We start from the raw sequence: 16923 nt of genomic DNA, 5'->3' as shown, positions 1-16923 counted from the left end.
CAGAGTATAGATCCCTAAACTTTTTTGGGGAATGACCCATTGAATTCCATATTCCCCAGCCGAAACAGCATGAAGAACGTCACTGATGATAAAAAGAAATCGAATCGGAAACAGAATGCCGCTCTAGAAAACTCTTCCTTTTGAACGCCAAGGATGATTTTATGTGATTTTATCTTAGTGCAGCACTTCATATGTCGATCGAAGACAATCAATTGGCAGCATAAGTCCCAGGGAGTCCGTGTGCGAATTGACACCCAAGATAATAATAATAACAATAATCGTTGGCGCAACAATCCATATTGGATCAGGGCCTTGAAGTGTGTTAGAGCACTTTCATTCAAGACCGTAACGGTACACTAGGAGGCAATGTGGTCAGCATTGCGCTCGCCCGAGATTATTACCCTGATTTGACACAGATACTCATTCACAGCTGAGTCGACTGGTATCCGACGTCAAATCACGATGCAAATTCCACTGCCACCAGTGAGATTTTAACCGCGACCTTCCGTATGACAGCCTAGTGCTCTAACCACTGAGCTATCCGGACACGCACCCACAATGGAACACAAAACTTGAGAAACGCCCTCTGAACCAATAACAGCAGCTCTGCAACTAAATTCTTTCCCCACTTCCACGTGGTGATCGATGGAAGTTCTTAACCAAAAAGTGCAGACGTTGAAGGATAAAGGTGAATCTCCCACGCCTAAAACGGAATAAATTGTTCAAACTGGTATTCCAGTTTGGAAATTCATGCAGTGCGGACAATTCTACTAGGAAAATTAAACTTCACTACTAGATTGACTATATAATGACGGACTTGGCAAAGAAAAAGGAGAAACGATTTGCGTATTTTCTAATAGAACGTCCACTCCCTATACAGCAATGGACTGTAAAATAGATTTTTGCCGAATATAGCCTTCTGAAAGCCAACCTATCTCTCTCTAAGGCCAGGAAAAAAGCCTCTTGTCTGCTAAGACAGCTATTGGGTGGTGATAGCCACACCCTGAAGGAAGTGACCCTACTATTAACAAAACGTAATGGATCTACACTGAGGAGTCGCAATTTAGGATTTTAGGCGAACCGTACCCATTGTATAGTTTCCAGTTGAAGGTAACTGACTGTATTCGAGCGGAGCTTCAATGATACCTGGTCGCCTCAGTGAGTAAACTTGACCTTAGCGTGCTATCGGGGGGTTATCGCACGGCGGACCTCCGCATCCCCATACTGGTGGAAATTATACATACAATTATATTATACAAAAGAATCGAACAACAAACAAACGGGATCCCTTACTGCACACAAACTGGCCCCTCATGCGGAAGCACATCTCTGCATCTGATTTCCAAGTGACTACATACAAGATGTTCGGAAGTCAAGCAGCCTACTGCGAAGACCGGAACAAACAAAGGACTGCTTAAAAACAGGGACCAGCAAGAGTACATCTAAGGTCGGCATATTAGACGTCAGGAAGGAGACACTACACACTTACACAGGTATTAAATGGGATCTGTGCTATCTGAATGAAAGCTTGAAATTCGAAAGGACAGATCTAAGTCTTCAACGTCGGAGCCGAGAAACCGGGGAACAGTGGAGATCAGCCCACAAAAGGGGAATGCTCCCAAGAAATCCAAACCCGAGCCCAAAAGGGAAGAAATCCCCGGGAGGTAAGGAGTGAAAGTCGGAGCCAGGCCGTACTGCAGAAAGTACTCTTGGAGAAAATGCTCTCTCGCGAGGAACGAGAAATCATGGAGATGTATGAGGAATGGAATAAGGAGCTCGTCTTTACCGGCATAAGCTTTCGACCAGGTCTTATACTGTTTTTTTTTTTTTGGGAGTAGGGTAGGTGAATGCGTTTACGCACAGAGTGTTGGACTTCCACAACTGTACGCCATCGGACTACCAACTGAATACCTCCCTGTCATCAGAGAACTAGCCTGGAACCGTTCGACACATTACTTCGAATTAGCCCTCCCGCTCCCCCGCCTTTGTGAGCCTTCAAATTAAGAAACTCCTTTCACCGACAGGAGCGGAGGGGAGGAAGGAACTTGTCAGTTCAGGGAACGCCTTGCCATTGGGTCCACCAGTTGAGTTCAACCTCCTTCACAATAAGAGGAGCCCGAACTTAATGCATAATGCGCAACACAACTCCACCTGTCAGCGCTTCTTAGCATCTCTCTGATAAAGTTGTCTAGAGAGAGCTCTCCTGTGTCTGCATAAAGCAACTGACAAAAGGTGCCTTAGACGTCGTCCGCCACTCTATTGTAGAACTCACAATCAGGAGATCGTGCCTTCTTCGGTTCAGCCACGGATTTAAATTGTCGATAAGCCGCGCAGTCCATTTGCCTCTTGGCTCATTGTGCCAAGAAAATTGCCACTCGGTAAGTGTGCGTCGACGTTTTTCACGAGCAACAACCACTCTTAAACCTTCATACTTGCGGCTATAGATAGCTTTAAGCTCCTTGGCAAGGAGGGCAACGGGGATGACTTCCGAGATCACCATCACATCCGGTTCTGAGACAGTGCGATAACTGGACGCCAGTCGCAAGGCGCCCCTTCAATACATTTGGTAAGGTTTTCACGATGCACCTCCTTTTCAAGGGCATCAGCCCATAACTCCGGGGAATAGAGTAGAACTGACTGCATTGCACCCATAAGAAGACGCGAAGACGTCTCCAGGGGCCCAAGATTCACCATTAGCCGACCCAAGGCCGAAACTCCAGCTGCAGCCCTGTCCGTTACCTCCCATATTGTACTGTAGTGTACCATTACGGTACTGAATGAAGTGCCCTAAAAGACTTCAAGACCCTCATTCAATTGAATTGTTGCGCGAATATGGCTATTAATATTATTTTTTAACAGCTGAAGCTCTATAGTTAACTCGCCGATCAATATGGAACGTAAGGTCGGGATTCTCTTTCTGGTCAAAATGACTGCTTTCACCCGCTACCACCTGGAATAAGTCTCGGGCAGCGTGGATGGCTTCTGCGAGTCTACTGATGAGCTTTTCAAAACTTTTCCCGCCTTGTCAAGCATATACAGCGCGCGGTAATTAGTGTGAGTCCCACCACACGCATCCGCAACCTCCATAACAGCATCCACCGTGGATCTCCCTGCTCTAAACCGTAAATGCCTTGAGGAGAAGTCTCCGGCAGCGCGGATGGCTCCCGCGAGTCTACTGATGAGCTTTTCGAGAACATTGTCAATCATACACAGTGCCCACTGATTAGCGTGAGTCCCGCTACCTTCTAACAACAGTGAAAAATGCCCTCCTTCAGGTAATTGCCTCGAGCAGCAGGTCTGGCCGTTGGCGGATCATCAGTTTGTAATGTCAGGGGAACAATCATCGTTATCATTCCCTTGTCTTTTGTTGTGGACACTGTCACACGGAACATTCAAAGTCTAACACCCTACACACAGCTTTATGCAGATAAAATTTTCTTTTCGTCTCACAGCAAAGCTGATATTGAGCAACTTGTCCAAAAGTGGAAGGATCCCCTCATGCAACACAGTTTCAGATTGGATCTGAATAAAGGAGTATTTTTGACATTCAACCCCAATGAAACAAGCACTGTCATTGTCAGTGGCAACAACCTGCCGAGAACTGAGCGATTTAAATACCTTGATCCGAGGTGCTATCAGCCAATGGTGAACTGTGCCATGAAATTGCTTCACATATGAAACTGATTCCCGCATCAGTGCGTGGTTGCATCGATCATTGAGAAATTCTAAGAAGCGATAGGACAGATAGCGAAATAAGATATTGTGATCTTGCTTGGCGAATTAAATGCCAAAATAACCTCTGACTACACCTTGCTAGGGCATGTGATGGAGAGACGCGGTCCAGGCGTCCGTAACGATAATGGTGGGAAGTTCGTCATTGTTCAAGTAAGGAGTTTGCCTTAAAGTCAGCCGGGTCTCAACGTACGAGCAATCAGATTCATCACTTTGTGATCAGTAGTTGATTTAGGGGTTGTCTTTTGAATGTACGAAACAACAGAGGTACTGGCATGTTGCGTCTGGCGCACAAGATGCCCCCAATAGCAATAGCTTCAGAACCGTACTTCGCATCACGAAAGAACTTGCATGTGGTCGTAAATCTTTCAATGATCCTGTGAAAGACGTTAATAATCGACTCACTCTTCATCCACGATGATGAGTATCCTCAACCATATCACATCCATGCTATTCTCAACTATCACATTAATAGTATAATCTACGTGATAGACGCGTCATTAAACTTAACTGGAGAAGTGACAAATGTTGCCCCGTGGAATAGTACGACTCCCACATAGTGCTGCAACTTGGTACAACAGCTTCTTCCTAGGATTTCCACTTACATTCATAAAAAAAGAAGAGGAAAGGAATATAAATCGATTTTCAGAAGTGCAAGTGTCTTTGCAAGTACTAATAGATGGCTTGCATTTAATATATTTGACTGAAAGGAGCTAAGTGTCCGGATAGTTCGTGGTTAGAGCGCTGGGCTGTCATACGGAAGGTCGCGGTTCGAGTTTCACTGGTCGTGATTTGACGTCGGATACCAATCGACTTAGCTGTGAATGTGTACCTGAGTCAAATCAGGATAATAATCTCGGGCGAGCGCAATGCTGGCCACATTGCCTCCTACAGTGTACTGTAGTGTACCGTTGCGGTCTTGAATGAAGTGATCTAACAAACTTTAAGGCCCTGATCCAATATGGATTGTTGCGCCAACGATTATTATTAAAAGGAAATAAACCTGCCATATGGTATGGCATGTGGGCGGTTGTGAATATTGAATGTTTTGCAATCTCTCCCCAAAAAATCAATTCCTATGCATTTTAAAATTTAGTCTACTCTATAACGTTTAGTTGTCTCATCTAACGAAAGATGTCGTTGTAGTAGGTAAGGTGAGAATGTTAATGTCAAAATCAGCCGCATTTTTAGCTTGTCACTTTTTGTTTACGTTGGGCTTGCACTTGCACCTCCTCGTTTTGATATTATTGGTAAATACTAGGGGCCGAACTTAAAGATGACCGACAAGGAAGATGCGTGTTATGGCCCGACGCTGCCGCCTTCTTTCTCCAGGAGGGATAACAGTGACAGTGTCGATGAGGATTCGAGTCAAGAAAACTCATTCGGACCAGCATTACCACCGCATTTGTCTAAAAGTTCAAAAGTGGAATCTGATGCAGCGTTTGGACCAGCTTTACCACCCAAGCCAACCGTCAGTAAATCAGAGGAATCGGGCTCACGGAACAATGCGATTCTAGGACCAGCATTACCTCCAGGATTCCAGCGTGAACCAATAGATAGTGATGAAGATTCTTCTAACGATGCGGCTTGCTTTGGGCCTCTTCCACCAGACCAAATATCAGCTACGAGTCTAGCCCTTGAAGAACGAGCACTTGAGATGAAATTAGCGAAACTGGCTGGAAATGACAAGGAAGATTTAACCGAACAACGAGAAGAGTGGATGTTGGTACCTCCGGAAATCATGATACAAGCCGGCGTCGCTAAAACGCAATTTTCTAAATCGAAATGTGAAAGGAATCGCGACCAGTACGTATACCAGGCAATTACTAACCTTTTTCTGGGCCTAATGCGTAATTTCATTTACAGATCTTCCTGGACGGAAACACCCCACGATAAACAACAGAAAGCAGAAGGACGCATAAACAAAAAGGATCAGAAGCGAAAGCTGCAGGAGGAAGCCGAACGTTCATCAGCTAGGAAACGGGATGCCGAACAAGAAGCGATTGTTAAGAAGCACAAAAAAGACCACAAGAGAGACAAATCTCTCCTTGATCTCCACAGTGAAAAGAGGAAAAAGGAGAAGGTAAAATTGTTAATGCCATGAATAGAGAGACATTTGATTGATTTTTATCTTGCAGGAAAGCAAGTCTTCAGATCAAGTGAGGAGACCCTTCAATCGGGAAACAGATTTACAGCTAAATAAGTTCGACTCGCGACAAGTCAAATCTGTCATTGACAAAGCGAAAATTTTAGATTCAAGGTTTTCAGCTGGTTCCAATAAATACTTGTAGCACCATGAACTGACTTTGTTTTATTCAATAAAGTATGTGGATTTGTTAGTGATTAATAATCTTTCAATCAAATGCTGCTGACTCGTCGTGGAAGGGGATCGATGAACGGAAGGAGTTGAATGCTCTACTGATTGTTGTGAGTGATGGCGGGCATGACGCGCTCGAACTCCGATATCGAGCGAAATCCCGAGAATTTCGGCGTAGTGTACGCCGTGACAAGAGAAAATTTGCTATTGTACTAGTCAGTGAAACGGAAGATGCCGCAGATCACAACGATTTCAAAACTGTATACCCCATCACGAAAGAGCTTGCATGTGGTTGCAAATCTTTCGATGGTTCTGTGAAGGACGTGAACATTCGACTTCCCATTCACGATGATGAACAACAGAAAAGGTGGAAAGAATACTTTACCGCGGGTCTTAACAATATCAGTGAGGTACCTCCTCTTGTAGAAGAAATGACTAGTTACCTCCAAGCAGAAAAGAAATCATTTCGGTCATTAGACGGAGTAAAGCCGGTGGGCTTGGCGGTCTCCTCGCAGTTATTTTTTCATCCGTACGGAAATCTTGGGAGTCCGAGACCTTTCCCAGAGAGTGGAAGAAGGGGATGATCGTTAAGATACCAAAAAAGGATACACGTTTTGAGCGTGACAATTGGAGGGGTGTCTGCGTCCTTCCTGCCGCCTCAGAGATAATAATACTAATTTCGCCGTAGCCGGTTCCAACCCCGGTTATGAAAGGAGAAGGGATGGATAACTTCAGTCTGAATGGCTGTACACCACCGAAGAGGGTAGGGGTAGGTGAGGAAAGTGCAGGGACTTTCCAGTCTTAAAGATTACTCACTGAGGAAGCCATCACTACACCTGGCAGTTAGGAATAAAATGCACTACCAAAAATGAGGAAAGGGAGAACTTTAAGGTCCAGTACCAATAATCGGTGGGAGTCGTCTGACTTGGTGACTGGGCCGGGCTCCTGTAATGGACAGCACGGGGTCGAAACCGCTAGTCGTGGGGTGGTTAGACTTCTAGGCGCCACGACGACCAGGAGCATTGCTCCTCCTGCTGCTCTCCTGTTCACTTAGGCAGGGGATGAAGTGGACTCAAGAAATGAACTTCTTCATCATCCGCTCCTGCTGCGAAATAGCGGCGGGGGCGAGTACAACATCTTACCGCCCCTTGTTGCACCAGAGATTCGTCGAGCGTTTCCCGCAATTCACGCACGTGCCTGTGCAGCAAGTTGCAGACCAGTACCCCTTTATTACTCGCAGCGACACAATCCCGATCATCATCAGGGAGCGTGTTCGACTTGAGGTTATCGCGGAAACTGGCGACCAAGAGTTGAAGGGGCAGAGACGACGGCATCAACAACACCAGGCCACACTGCAGGCAACAGTTTCAGTACGCGCCGAAGCACTCTTCTTCACCTTCCATCTGAGGTCTCCGCTGAGGTTCAGGACGAATTCTAAAAAGCGTGTATAGAATTCTTAGAAATGGATCCTTTGGAAAAACCAGGTATTCCCAGGCTTTATGCATCTCCAGCAACTCCGACAATTCCATCTGAAATCAATGATGAGATTTCATCTCGGCTGTGTGCTGATACGTCGCTGCTGTTATTACAATCACCTGTGTATTATGGCTGTATTTATTTTTGTTATTGGTGATGTTTTTTCATGTTGCCTTGTGTGGGGACGTGGAGGAATTCAATGGACGACGACATTTTTCCTCAAACACCTCGGCTATGCTGATGACATCTGTTTGCTCTCCAACTGGGTCATGGACCTTGGGCAAATGGCTTTGGATTTGGAAATGGAGACAGGTAGAGTTGGACTGAAGATAAACACCAACAACACTAAGATTCTCAGTTTAATGGGTCATCGCACTCTCCTTGTCTGTATTAATGGGCAGAGCATCAAATGCGTCGATCTATTTGTATATCTAGGAAGCGTGGTTTTTGCCGACGGCAGCATCGAACTGGATGTTGCCTGACGCATTAACGGCACTAGATCTACTTTCGCTGTCCTGTCTAAAATCGGGAAATGCAGTTATTTCAACACCAATACCAAGTGGAGACTGTGCTGTGCTTGTGTTCTTTTGGTGTTGCTATATGGGAGTGGCACATGAAAAAAGAACTCCACTGTCTGCGTCGTATTATCGGAGTACTCTGGCTTGACACAATCTCAAACGAAGAACTTGGTCGGCGAACAGGCCACGGCGAACAGGTACACGATGTGATCCAAAGACGGCAGAAAGATAGGCCACACATTAAGGAGGGACGACAATTGCGTGGCTGGCAATGCCATGCAGTGGAATCAAGCACCAGAATAGTAGAGGACGGGTGCGAGTGTCGCGGGAAGTCGTGGGGGAAGCTGAAGGGCATTTCAGGTAATCACGAGCGATAGTGTGGTCGACGCACTACACCTCACTAAGGGGTAAAGGGCAACCATACATATTTATAGAGAGAACATTCTGCAGAGAATTCTAGCAGCTTGGTGGGTTTCGTTGGGGAATTAGTTGCTTTTCAATAGCTTATGTCTTTAGGCAGGTTATCCTTTACGTTAGCAAGTCATTTGGCTTCACTGTTTTAGTTGTCTTGTCATACTTGAAATATTTGTCAATTTTTTGACTGCTTTATTTTCGTGTGAGCATAATAGTTGCCTATGCTTAATTACATGCTCTTCACTTCATTGACCAACTGCATTCTCAGGTACCTGTTCAGATGCTCACTGCGAATGAACCAAGGAGCGTCTACAATGCTTCTAAGCACTTTGTGTTGAAACATTTGTATGACCTTCAAGTGTGATTTTTTAGCATAGCCCCGGAGTTCAATGCCGTACGTCCATGTGGGCCTAAGGATCTGCTTGTAAATTAGCAATTTGTCAGTGACGGTGAGCTAGGAATGCCCCACAACAGGCAGTACATCTGGCTGTATCTCGCATTTAAATCTTCCTTCTTTTTTACGATTTGTCTTTTCCAGCTGAGTTTAGCATTGAGTGTCATACCGAAATGTTCGCCTTTATTCGACTGTGCCACGTGTTGCTTATTTATGATGACTACTCCCAGAACAGAGATGAGGCAACCTCTGATGAATTGTCTCTGCCCTGGTCCTCTTTTTTGTATACTTGGGTGGTCTGCCAAACAAAGTTAGAATAAGTTGCTCCCGTTTGGTCCGGTTCAACTTCAAGTAGATGTGGACTTAGGATCTCTCACATCCCAAACAAAAAAATGGCTTGTCCATAGTTTTTGATAACATCATTAGCCATCATCATCTACCAAATAGATATATAGAGAATCGAGAATCAATAGACGTTACAGAAACTAGATTCAGTTCTCCCAATATCTCTTCCAATGCTCTATGGGCTTCACGTTTGCTGTTTCCACATAGACTTAAGCTAATTAGTCTATGAGCTGCACTTATTGCAAAGGTATATCCAAGAGCTGCAAAAAATATTACCTCATCTAGAGTTGCACCGGTTGTTCCGCTCAAGACACCAGTAATGCTCAGGTATAGAGTTCTTGATAGTGAGGCTAGCTTACAGCTTAGGCTAGCTTACAGCTTAGGCTAGCTTACAGCTTAGGCTAGCTTACTCTTGTGTTTTATCAATTCCAATCCGCATTATATTATGACTTTGTCATGTTGAGACAAAGGTGGGCTGCGCAGTCCATAAGTTGGGATAGCTCATTAAATTTTTACCCCTGTATATTTGCTCCAAAGACGTTTCTTATCTATCTATATATACGGTTACCATTTACCCTGCGGTAAGGTATAGTGCATCAACCGCCCCTACGTATCATCATTCCTCATTGTCTGAAATGTGCTTCATTTACCAACTTTCACCAACTGCTTCCATAGCCATGCCATCCGCAAAAACTTTGGGATGTATTGGCAGATTTTGCAGTTCACAGTCGAATATACTCCACAGAAATGGTGATAGGACACCTCCTTGCGGACAGTCGTTCCTTCTGTCGTCAGAAGGATACCAATACCTACTTTAGTTTACGGAAATCTCAGTGTTAGCATCGCGTAGATTCACTTAACTAAAGTATCATCGGCACCATGCTCTCTGGTAGCATTATAGAGTTTTTTGAATTGTGCCCAGTCAAAACCCCCTTCAATGCCCATCAATCCGTACCCCAGGAGAAGATATGCTAGAAAAATATTTCCTAGAAGTTGCTCTGAGTGCTCTATATCCTCCTTTAGCTGAATATGTGCTATCGAGGTCACATGCTCTGAAGTGCTCAAAAAACAATGTAGTAGCTCTTAATTTTTCACTGGTAACCACTGTTCTCAAAGCGCTTCAATTCCTCAATACTTTCGTGTTGAAATGTTTGCAGGAACCACTAATTCTCCTTCCTTCCTATTTCTGTCACCTGTTTTACCGGATGGTGAACTTCCAAGTGAGTTTGCACTTACTCATTCTAGAGTTTGTGAAAGTACCATCTGGCTTTCTAAGAAATTCTAACTTGCCTGGCTCGTTCCTTTTAAGAACTCGGCACAGACTTGGAGACTCTCTGTCGCTTTCCAGCTCCTCACAGTATATTATTAAGGAGTCCTGTTTTGAATTTCTAACGAGATTTTTATATTCAAGCTGGGAGCTTCTGAAATTTAACCTCGAAGTATTCATTCTTATAGCTTTTACGCACATGATTCAGGAGGGTTCTGGATGGTTGCCTGAGTTTTCGCTGTTCTCGGTTATTTCAGGGAACTGTTTTGCGGTGTTTGCCCCAAGTAATGGTGCAAGCTTCTTTGAAACACTCTAGAAATGTGCGATTCAGAGTTTCCAATTGAGCGTCTATCGCCAATAGAGCCCATTGTCCCCGAGGAAACTGCATTTTATTCCCAAGAAGATCATTGAACGTTACCCCGGATTCAACCTTTGTATTACAGTCTGTTTACATGCAATAGTGAGACTAAATTCTAAGTAACGACGGTTTGACAGTGAGATTTCATTTAGCAACCACTAGCATCTAATAAACTTTAATATCTTTGAAGTACAGATTCGTAGGTCAATTACTGTCTTCACACCCTATGTTCGCAGTAATAACACCAGTTGAAATGATACAGTCAAATTCCTACCTCCACAACAAATACGTTGATCGTTTATATTATAACCTATTAAGAGTTAGACCATTCATTTTGCATACGCTACCAGACCTATTCGGTCTTGTGTCGGCGGAGGACACATAGAGCACAATAGACTATCATCATCAAAGGCGCAGCAGACGGAATCCGGTCTAGGCCTGCCTTATTAAAAAACTCTAGACATCCCGGCTTTGCGAGGTCGACCAATTCGATATCCCTGAGAGTTGTCTGGCCGCCTTGCCTACACCATCGTTTCATCTGAGGCAAGGTCTTCCACGTCTTCTTTTTCAACCATACATATTGCCTTTATAGAATTTCCTGGTTGGATCATCCTTATCCATACGGATTTAACTTGGGCGGTCGTGGCATGGTTCATAAATTTCGTCATTATGTAAGCTACGGAATTGTCCATCCATATATAGGCTAAGAGTTCGCAATTGTTCATGCTAAGAACCCAAGTTCCCGACGAATGCATGTTTTACGTGCAGTTTTTTTACGCTGAAATAGTCTCTGTTGATAGTCAACTATCGTACGGGAATTTCGTCATCTTAACTTTTGTCGGCTGTGATTTTCAACCCGACATAGATAGTACGAGTAGAAATTATTGACGGCCTCAAAGTTGTAGTCTCCTATTTTTATTGCTCTTATTTAACCAGTGCGATGTGCGTTGTCGCTTCTGGCGCTGATACCATGTACTTCATGTTACCTTCATTGATTTGCAGCCTAAGATCTCGCGCCGCCTGTTCCATCTGGATGAAGGCAGTTTGTTCATCTCGGGTTGTTCTTCCCATAGTGACAATATCGTCAGCATAGGGTAGTTGGGTGGACTTGAAGAGGATGTTGCCCTCGCATTAACCATCCATTTTATCAGTTTCGTTGGGATACCGAATTCTCTCAGAGGTGTTTACAGTTTTACCTTGGCTATCCTATTATAGGCGGCCTTAAAGTCGATAAAAAAATGGTATAACTGATGGCCATATTCCAACAGTTTTTCCATCGATTGCGGCGCAGAGAAAATCTGATCTGTTGCTTATTTGCCTGTGATGAAGCCTCTTCTCTTTGGTATGGGCCAATGATATTCTGGGTGTATGGAGCTATTCGGCCTAGCAAGATAGCGGAGAATATCCTATAGATAGTACTCAACAATGTCATACTTCTATTATATAACTGCTGCATTGGTGATATATCTCTTTTTGTGTACAAGACAGATAATGCCAAGTTGCGAATCTTTTTTGATTGCTTGGTGCAGTTGGTTGCCCCCATATTTAATTAGTTCGGCTATAATTCCACGCGGCCCCTGGCGACTTATGAGTACTAGGCTGATTGCATGGACTGCTCCTTCCATGCTTGATGGTGGTAGCATTTATCTCTCGTCTTCCGTTGGCAGGATTTTCAATTCGCCGATATTTTGGTTGTTGAGCAATTCATCAAAGTACTCAACCCATCGCTACAATATACTGATTCGGCCCCATGCAGCATTCCTCCGTTCCGTTGCTAATCTACATTCATCGTCGAACCAACCATTCCGTTTTTTTTGCGACGGGGGCTAAGTATGTTTGTGGTCGTAAAAATGATAAAATTTCTCAGGTGGTTGTGAAGATCAATTGTTAATGCTCGATCTCCTGGACTTCTGTTAACTACGGTTATTGCGGCATCCATTTCCCCCTTATAGGTGTTAGGGAGGGCTGTGCTGTGGATGGCTTCAGTGTTCACTCTCACCTGGTTGTTAGAGGGGATTCGAGGTGGTATGGTTATTCGAGCTCAGAGCACGATGCCAACGAGGTAGTGATCCGAGTATTGGCCATCTATATGTTCTGGTCAAGGTTAAGGGGTGGCGGCGTTCGATTAGCACTTTATTTGCAAACTAGGTACTTCCAACAACCATTTCGTTCGACACGTCTAGTTGGATAGTCGGTAGGCCGTTGTCATTTGCAGTTTTGTGTAAACTATGGGAATCAAGCATTTACAAAAACTGTTCCGATCGAAACGTCTCACCATAGGGTAAAAGCTCTTACTATACAAGACTATGATCTTGCCAGTCCTCATGTATTCCTTGGAAAATTGGGTTCTCAGCAAGAAAAATTGCGAACTCTTGACCTCGGAAGAATTGTTGGCCCCCTACATGAGGATGGACGATTCCGTAACCTACATAACGACGAAATCTATGAGCGATTCTACGACCGCCAAGTTGTGGATAAAATCCGGCTCAATAGGTTACGGTGGGCGGGTCACTTAACCTGTATGGATGAGGATGATCCTGCCCGGAAAGTCTATAAGGGCAATATCTATGGTAGAAAAAAAAGACGAGGCAGACCCTGCCTGAGATGGAGCGATGGCGTAGGTCAGGACGACAGACAGCTTTTAGGGATATCGAATTTGTGGACCTCGGTGTAAAACCGGGATGTCTGGAGTTCCTTATTAAGGCAGGCCTACACCGGATACCGGTTGTTGCGCCGTTGATGATGATGATGGGAACCAACGTATCGCCTGTATACGGATTCCGCCCCTACGTGTCAACGCTGTCAAAAGCCTCCCAGAAGTCAATGAAATGCAGATAGAGCGATGATTTAAACTAGGCGGATTGGTACACTATGATTCCAAAATTTTTTTTCATGTTGGGCAGAAATTCGAGAAGTTCTCTTATGCGCTCCAGGATCATTTTAGGTTATTTTGTTAATAGTATGGAGCAAATGGAGGAGTATTTGACCCCCCCCCCCCACCCCCGCAAGAGTCTACTTTGGTGTCAAATTCTCTTTCCATCGCATCGCGCGTCAGAAATACTCATACAGTTAAGCAAGTATTCCTTTTCCAAAAAAAATCTAATCTAGAAAACCACCCACAACGAAGTTGAGTGATTCTTTTTCTGTTTTGACCACTTATTGATTTCCTTCTGTGTTTATTGTATGAAATAATATTATTGCAGCTACTTCACAAGTATACCACGCAATCTTGTAACTATAAAATTGTAACATGGACAGAGATTGGGAGAAGTAAACAAGCCTGTCTTGTCTATCATCTTAAAGTTCATAAACAATCGTTTGTTTACAAAACACTGTCTTATTCTATACCACTTGGTCCAAGAATCCTTCTATTTATAGCAGTCGATCAAGAAGCAATGTCTTGTCTACCCACTGCTGTGCGTTTATGCCATTGTGTTGCATGCTGTAATGCTTTATGACCTCCTCGGAGTCAGAGCTCATGATATCATAGAAAAGAAAAAAAAAAGTAATTGTCTTTGAGTGGCTTTAATTATGACATATTGAAAAGTTGTTTCCTTGGGATGGAAAGGATGCTTATTAATTACACCCCTTACAAATTGGCCCAAACGATGTTTTTACTTCCATATAATATACTCGTAATTAGTGTCCAGAAATATAATCTTTTTATAATTTTCAGATTCACTCAGCTATCAATTTATCACGATAAACACATAAAACTTCTATTATTAATTGTATAACAAAAGCTTCGCCCGTGGTTTTGAATCCTTTATAATTGTTTTTGTTAACTTTAATAATAATGAAATGAAAACAACAATAAGAAAGAAGAGATTATATGGATGTTTTATGTTCTTCACACAGAGACACAGAGACGCGAACAGAGATATTTAATACCTACCAAAGGCGGTCCTAAGCCTATTTGTAATCAAGGCCGTTTCTTAAGGTTTTTTTGTGAAACAAAACCTTATTAAAATGGGTTTACTGTCTGTCTGCCTTTTTTTAAGGAGGTGGAAATCTTCAAAAGACCTTGGCCTGGGCATGCCAAAGTGCTGGATTTTTACCCACTAAAATCACTCCCGGCTCCCTCCCCTACCTCTGACCACGTTTAGGTCTTACCTCACGGAGTTAGCTTACTTTAGCTAGCCCTGCTTTCGACTACCCGCGGGGTTCGTAACCGCGCCTTCCTCACTTCTTCTGCTTTTCGCAGTTTATTATTTATTATCATAGAATTGATCGCATCCCTATCCTCCTGGCAAGCTTTCATTCTCCGAACAAAATTTTCTGGTGATAGCACTTCACCTAGAGTTTCCTCTAGGTTCCTGCTTTCTTCCACGAACCATTGGAAGAATACGTGCGCTGGGTTCTTTGGGATCCCGTCGCAGTTTGGACAATTAGGTGAGGTGTCCAATTTGAACCTGTACAGATATTGACGGTATCCTCCATGGCCGCTGAGAAACTGGGTGAGATTATAATTGATCTCCCTATGCTTTCTCCCCAACCACTCCCCGATGGAAGGGATCAACTTGTTAGTCCAACAACCCTTTTCTGACTGGATCTCTCTCTTTCGGCTTTTTTCACCTGCGATGGTGTTATATATATTCATCATCTCCGTTGCTCTCATCTCCGTCAATCGGCATCATTCCCGGAGATGACGAACGCTGCATCATCTGAGACGGTCCTGAAGGCAGAATACACCCTTGAGACTGCTCTTATGTAGACTGTACTCAGTTTATGTGTATTGCCCAAAACATGCGGTGCTTTCTTGTATACACCAATATAGAGTTCACTACCCTGGCTATGAGCAGCCTGCAAGTATGCCACGGTCTTCATACGTTCGGCATCGTCCTTGCTAGAGTCATACTCGTGGTTGATGCTTTCTCGCAAGTATACTCTATGCACTGCTTAAAATTGAGTTTTCCGTCTATCATCACTCCCAAGTATTTGATGGCCGGCTTAGAAGTGATACGATTTTCGATTCTAATGCAGGGGTAACTTCTCTTGTGGCGCTCAGTGATGTGGATAGCTTCCGTATTTTCCTCCACGAGTGTCAGTCCAGTACCCTCCAACCAAGCTTTAACAACACTGATTCATTCGCTTGAGTGCAACTCAGTATCCTCGAGATGCTTTGCGACCACAATCAGTGCTGTATCGGCAGCGTAACCCACCACTCCTCCAGAACCGGAAGGTTAAGTACATTATTATATATGATATTCTACAGTAGTGGGCCCAGTGCAGAGCTCTGTGGGACATCTGGGGAGACAATGTACTCATTAGGTCCATCATCGGTATTATACCAGACCGTCCGCTCTTCTAAATAGCTATCAACAATACCGGCGAAGTAGGTGGGAACACAAATCGTCGCCAGAGTATTTCGTATAAGGTTCCAGTTGGCCGAGTTGAATGCATTCTTCACAGCCAGGCTTACCACCACACAATATTTGCTTGTACAACCCCTTCCATGAATTGCATTTTCGGCCAAGCCAGCAAACATTTTGATGGCATCAATGGTTGATCTGGATTTGCGGCACCCATACTGCCTATCTGAAAGGCCTCCTTGGCTCTCGACGACCGGGAGTAATCTATTCAAATTACCCGCTCCAACATTTTCCCCATAGTGTCTAGAAGACATATGGGTCTATTGGAGGACGGCCCCCTGAAGGCCTTAGGCAGCAACCCCAGCTTCTGCCGCTTCCATGGTCCAGGAAAAATATGCTCGGACAAGCACGTTTCGAACAGTTCCGCGAACATATCCGGTCTACATTTGGCGGCAAAATTGAGGGTCTTATTCGGTATTCCGTCCCAACTCGGGGTTTGTTGTACCTGGTTACTAATATTATAGAATCGACGTCACATTCAAGTGGCGCTGGAAAGTGTCAGTATCAGTAACCCTCGGATTCTTTTCAACAAGAACATAGGGCACGTGGTCTGAATCGTCCTGTCGCGATTTTATAGGCTCTATCCCATGGATTTATGTATGCTTCCGAACAGAGCTCCCTAAAACATTCCCTCTTACTTTGTTGAATGGCGAGCTTGAGGTTCTTGCGTGCTTCCCTATAGGCATTCTCTTTTTGCCCTTGATCGACCCCACCCTGCCCTCTGAGCCGT

At 44.2% G+C, this 16923-nt stretch overlaps 1 protein-coding gene across 1 annotated transcript; it reads left to right on the top strand.

The window, feature by feature from the left end:
• The first annotated feature begins 4893 nt into the window (after positions 1-4893).
• LOC119651399 (GPALPP motifs-containing protein 1) lies at positions 4894-6036 on the top strand. Its single transcript, XM_038054986.1, has 3 exons — positions 4894-5538; positions 5599-5815; positions 5871-6036. The coding sequence occupies exons 1-3, from the start codon at positions 5009-5011 to the stop codon at positions 6021-6023; spliced, it is 900 nt and encodes a 299-aa protein (XP_037910914.1). The 5' UTR covers positions 4894-5008; the 3' UTR covers positions 6024-6036.
• The last annotated feature ends 10887 nt before the right edge of the window (positions 6037-16923 follow it).

Source organism: Hermetia illucens, chromosome 3 (assembly GCF_905115235.1).
Source record: "Hermetia illucens chromosome 3, iHerIll2.2.curated.20191125, whole genome shotgun sequence".
In the NCBI taxonomy this organism is placed as follows: domain Eukaryota; kingdom Metazoa; phylum Arthropoda; class Insecta; order Diptera; family Stratiomyidae; genus Hermetia; species Hermetia illucens.
The sequence above is the reverse complement of the archived record's forward strand: the minus strand, read 5'-3'. Positions and strand labels throughout refer to the sequence as shown.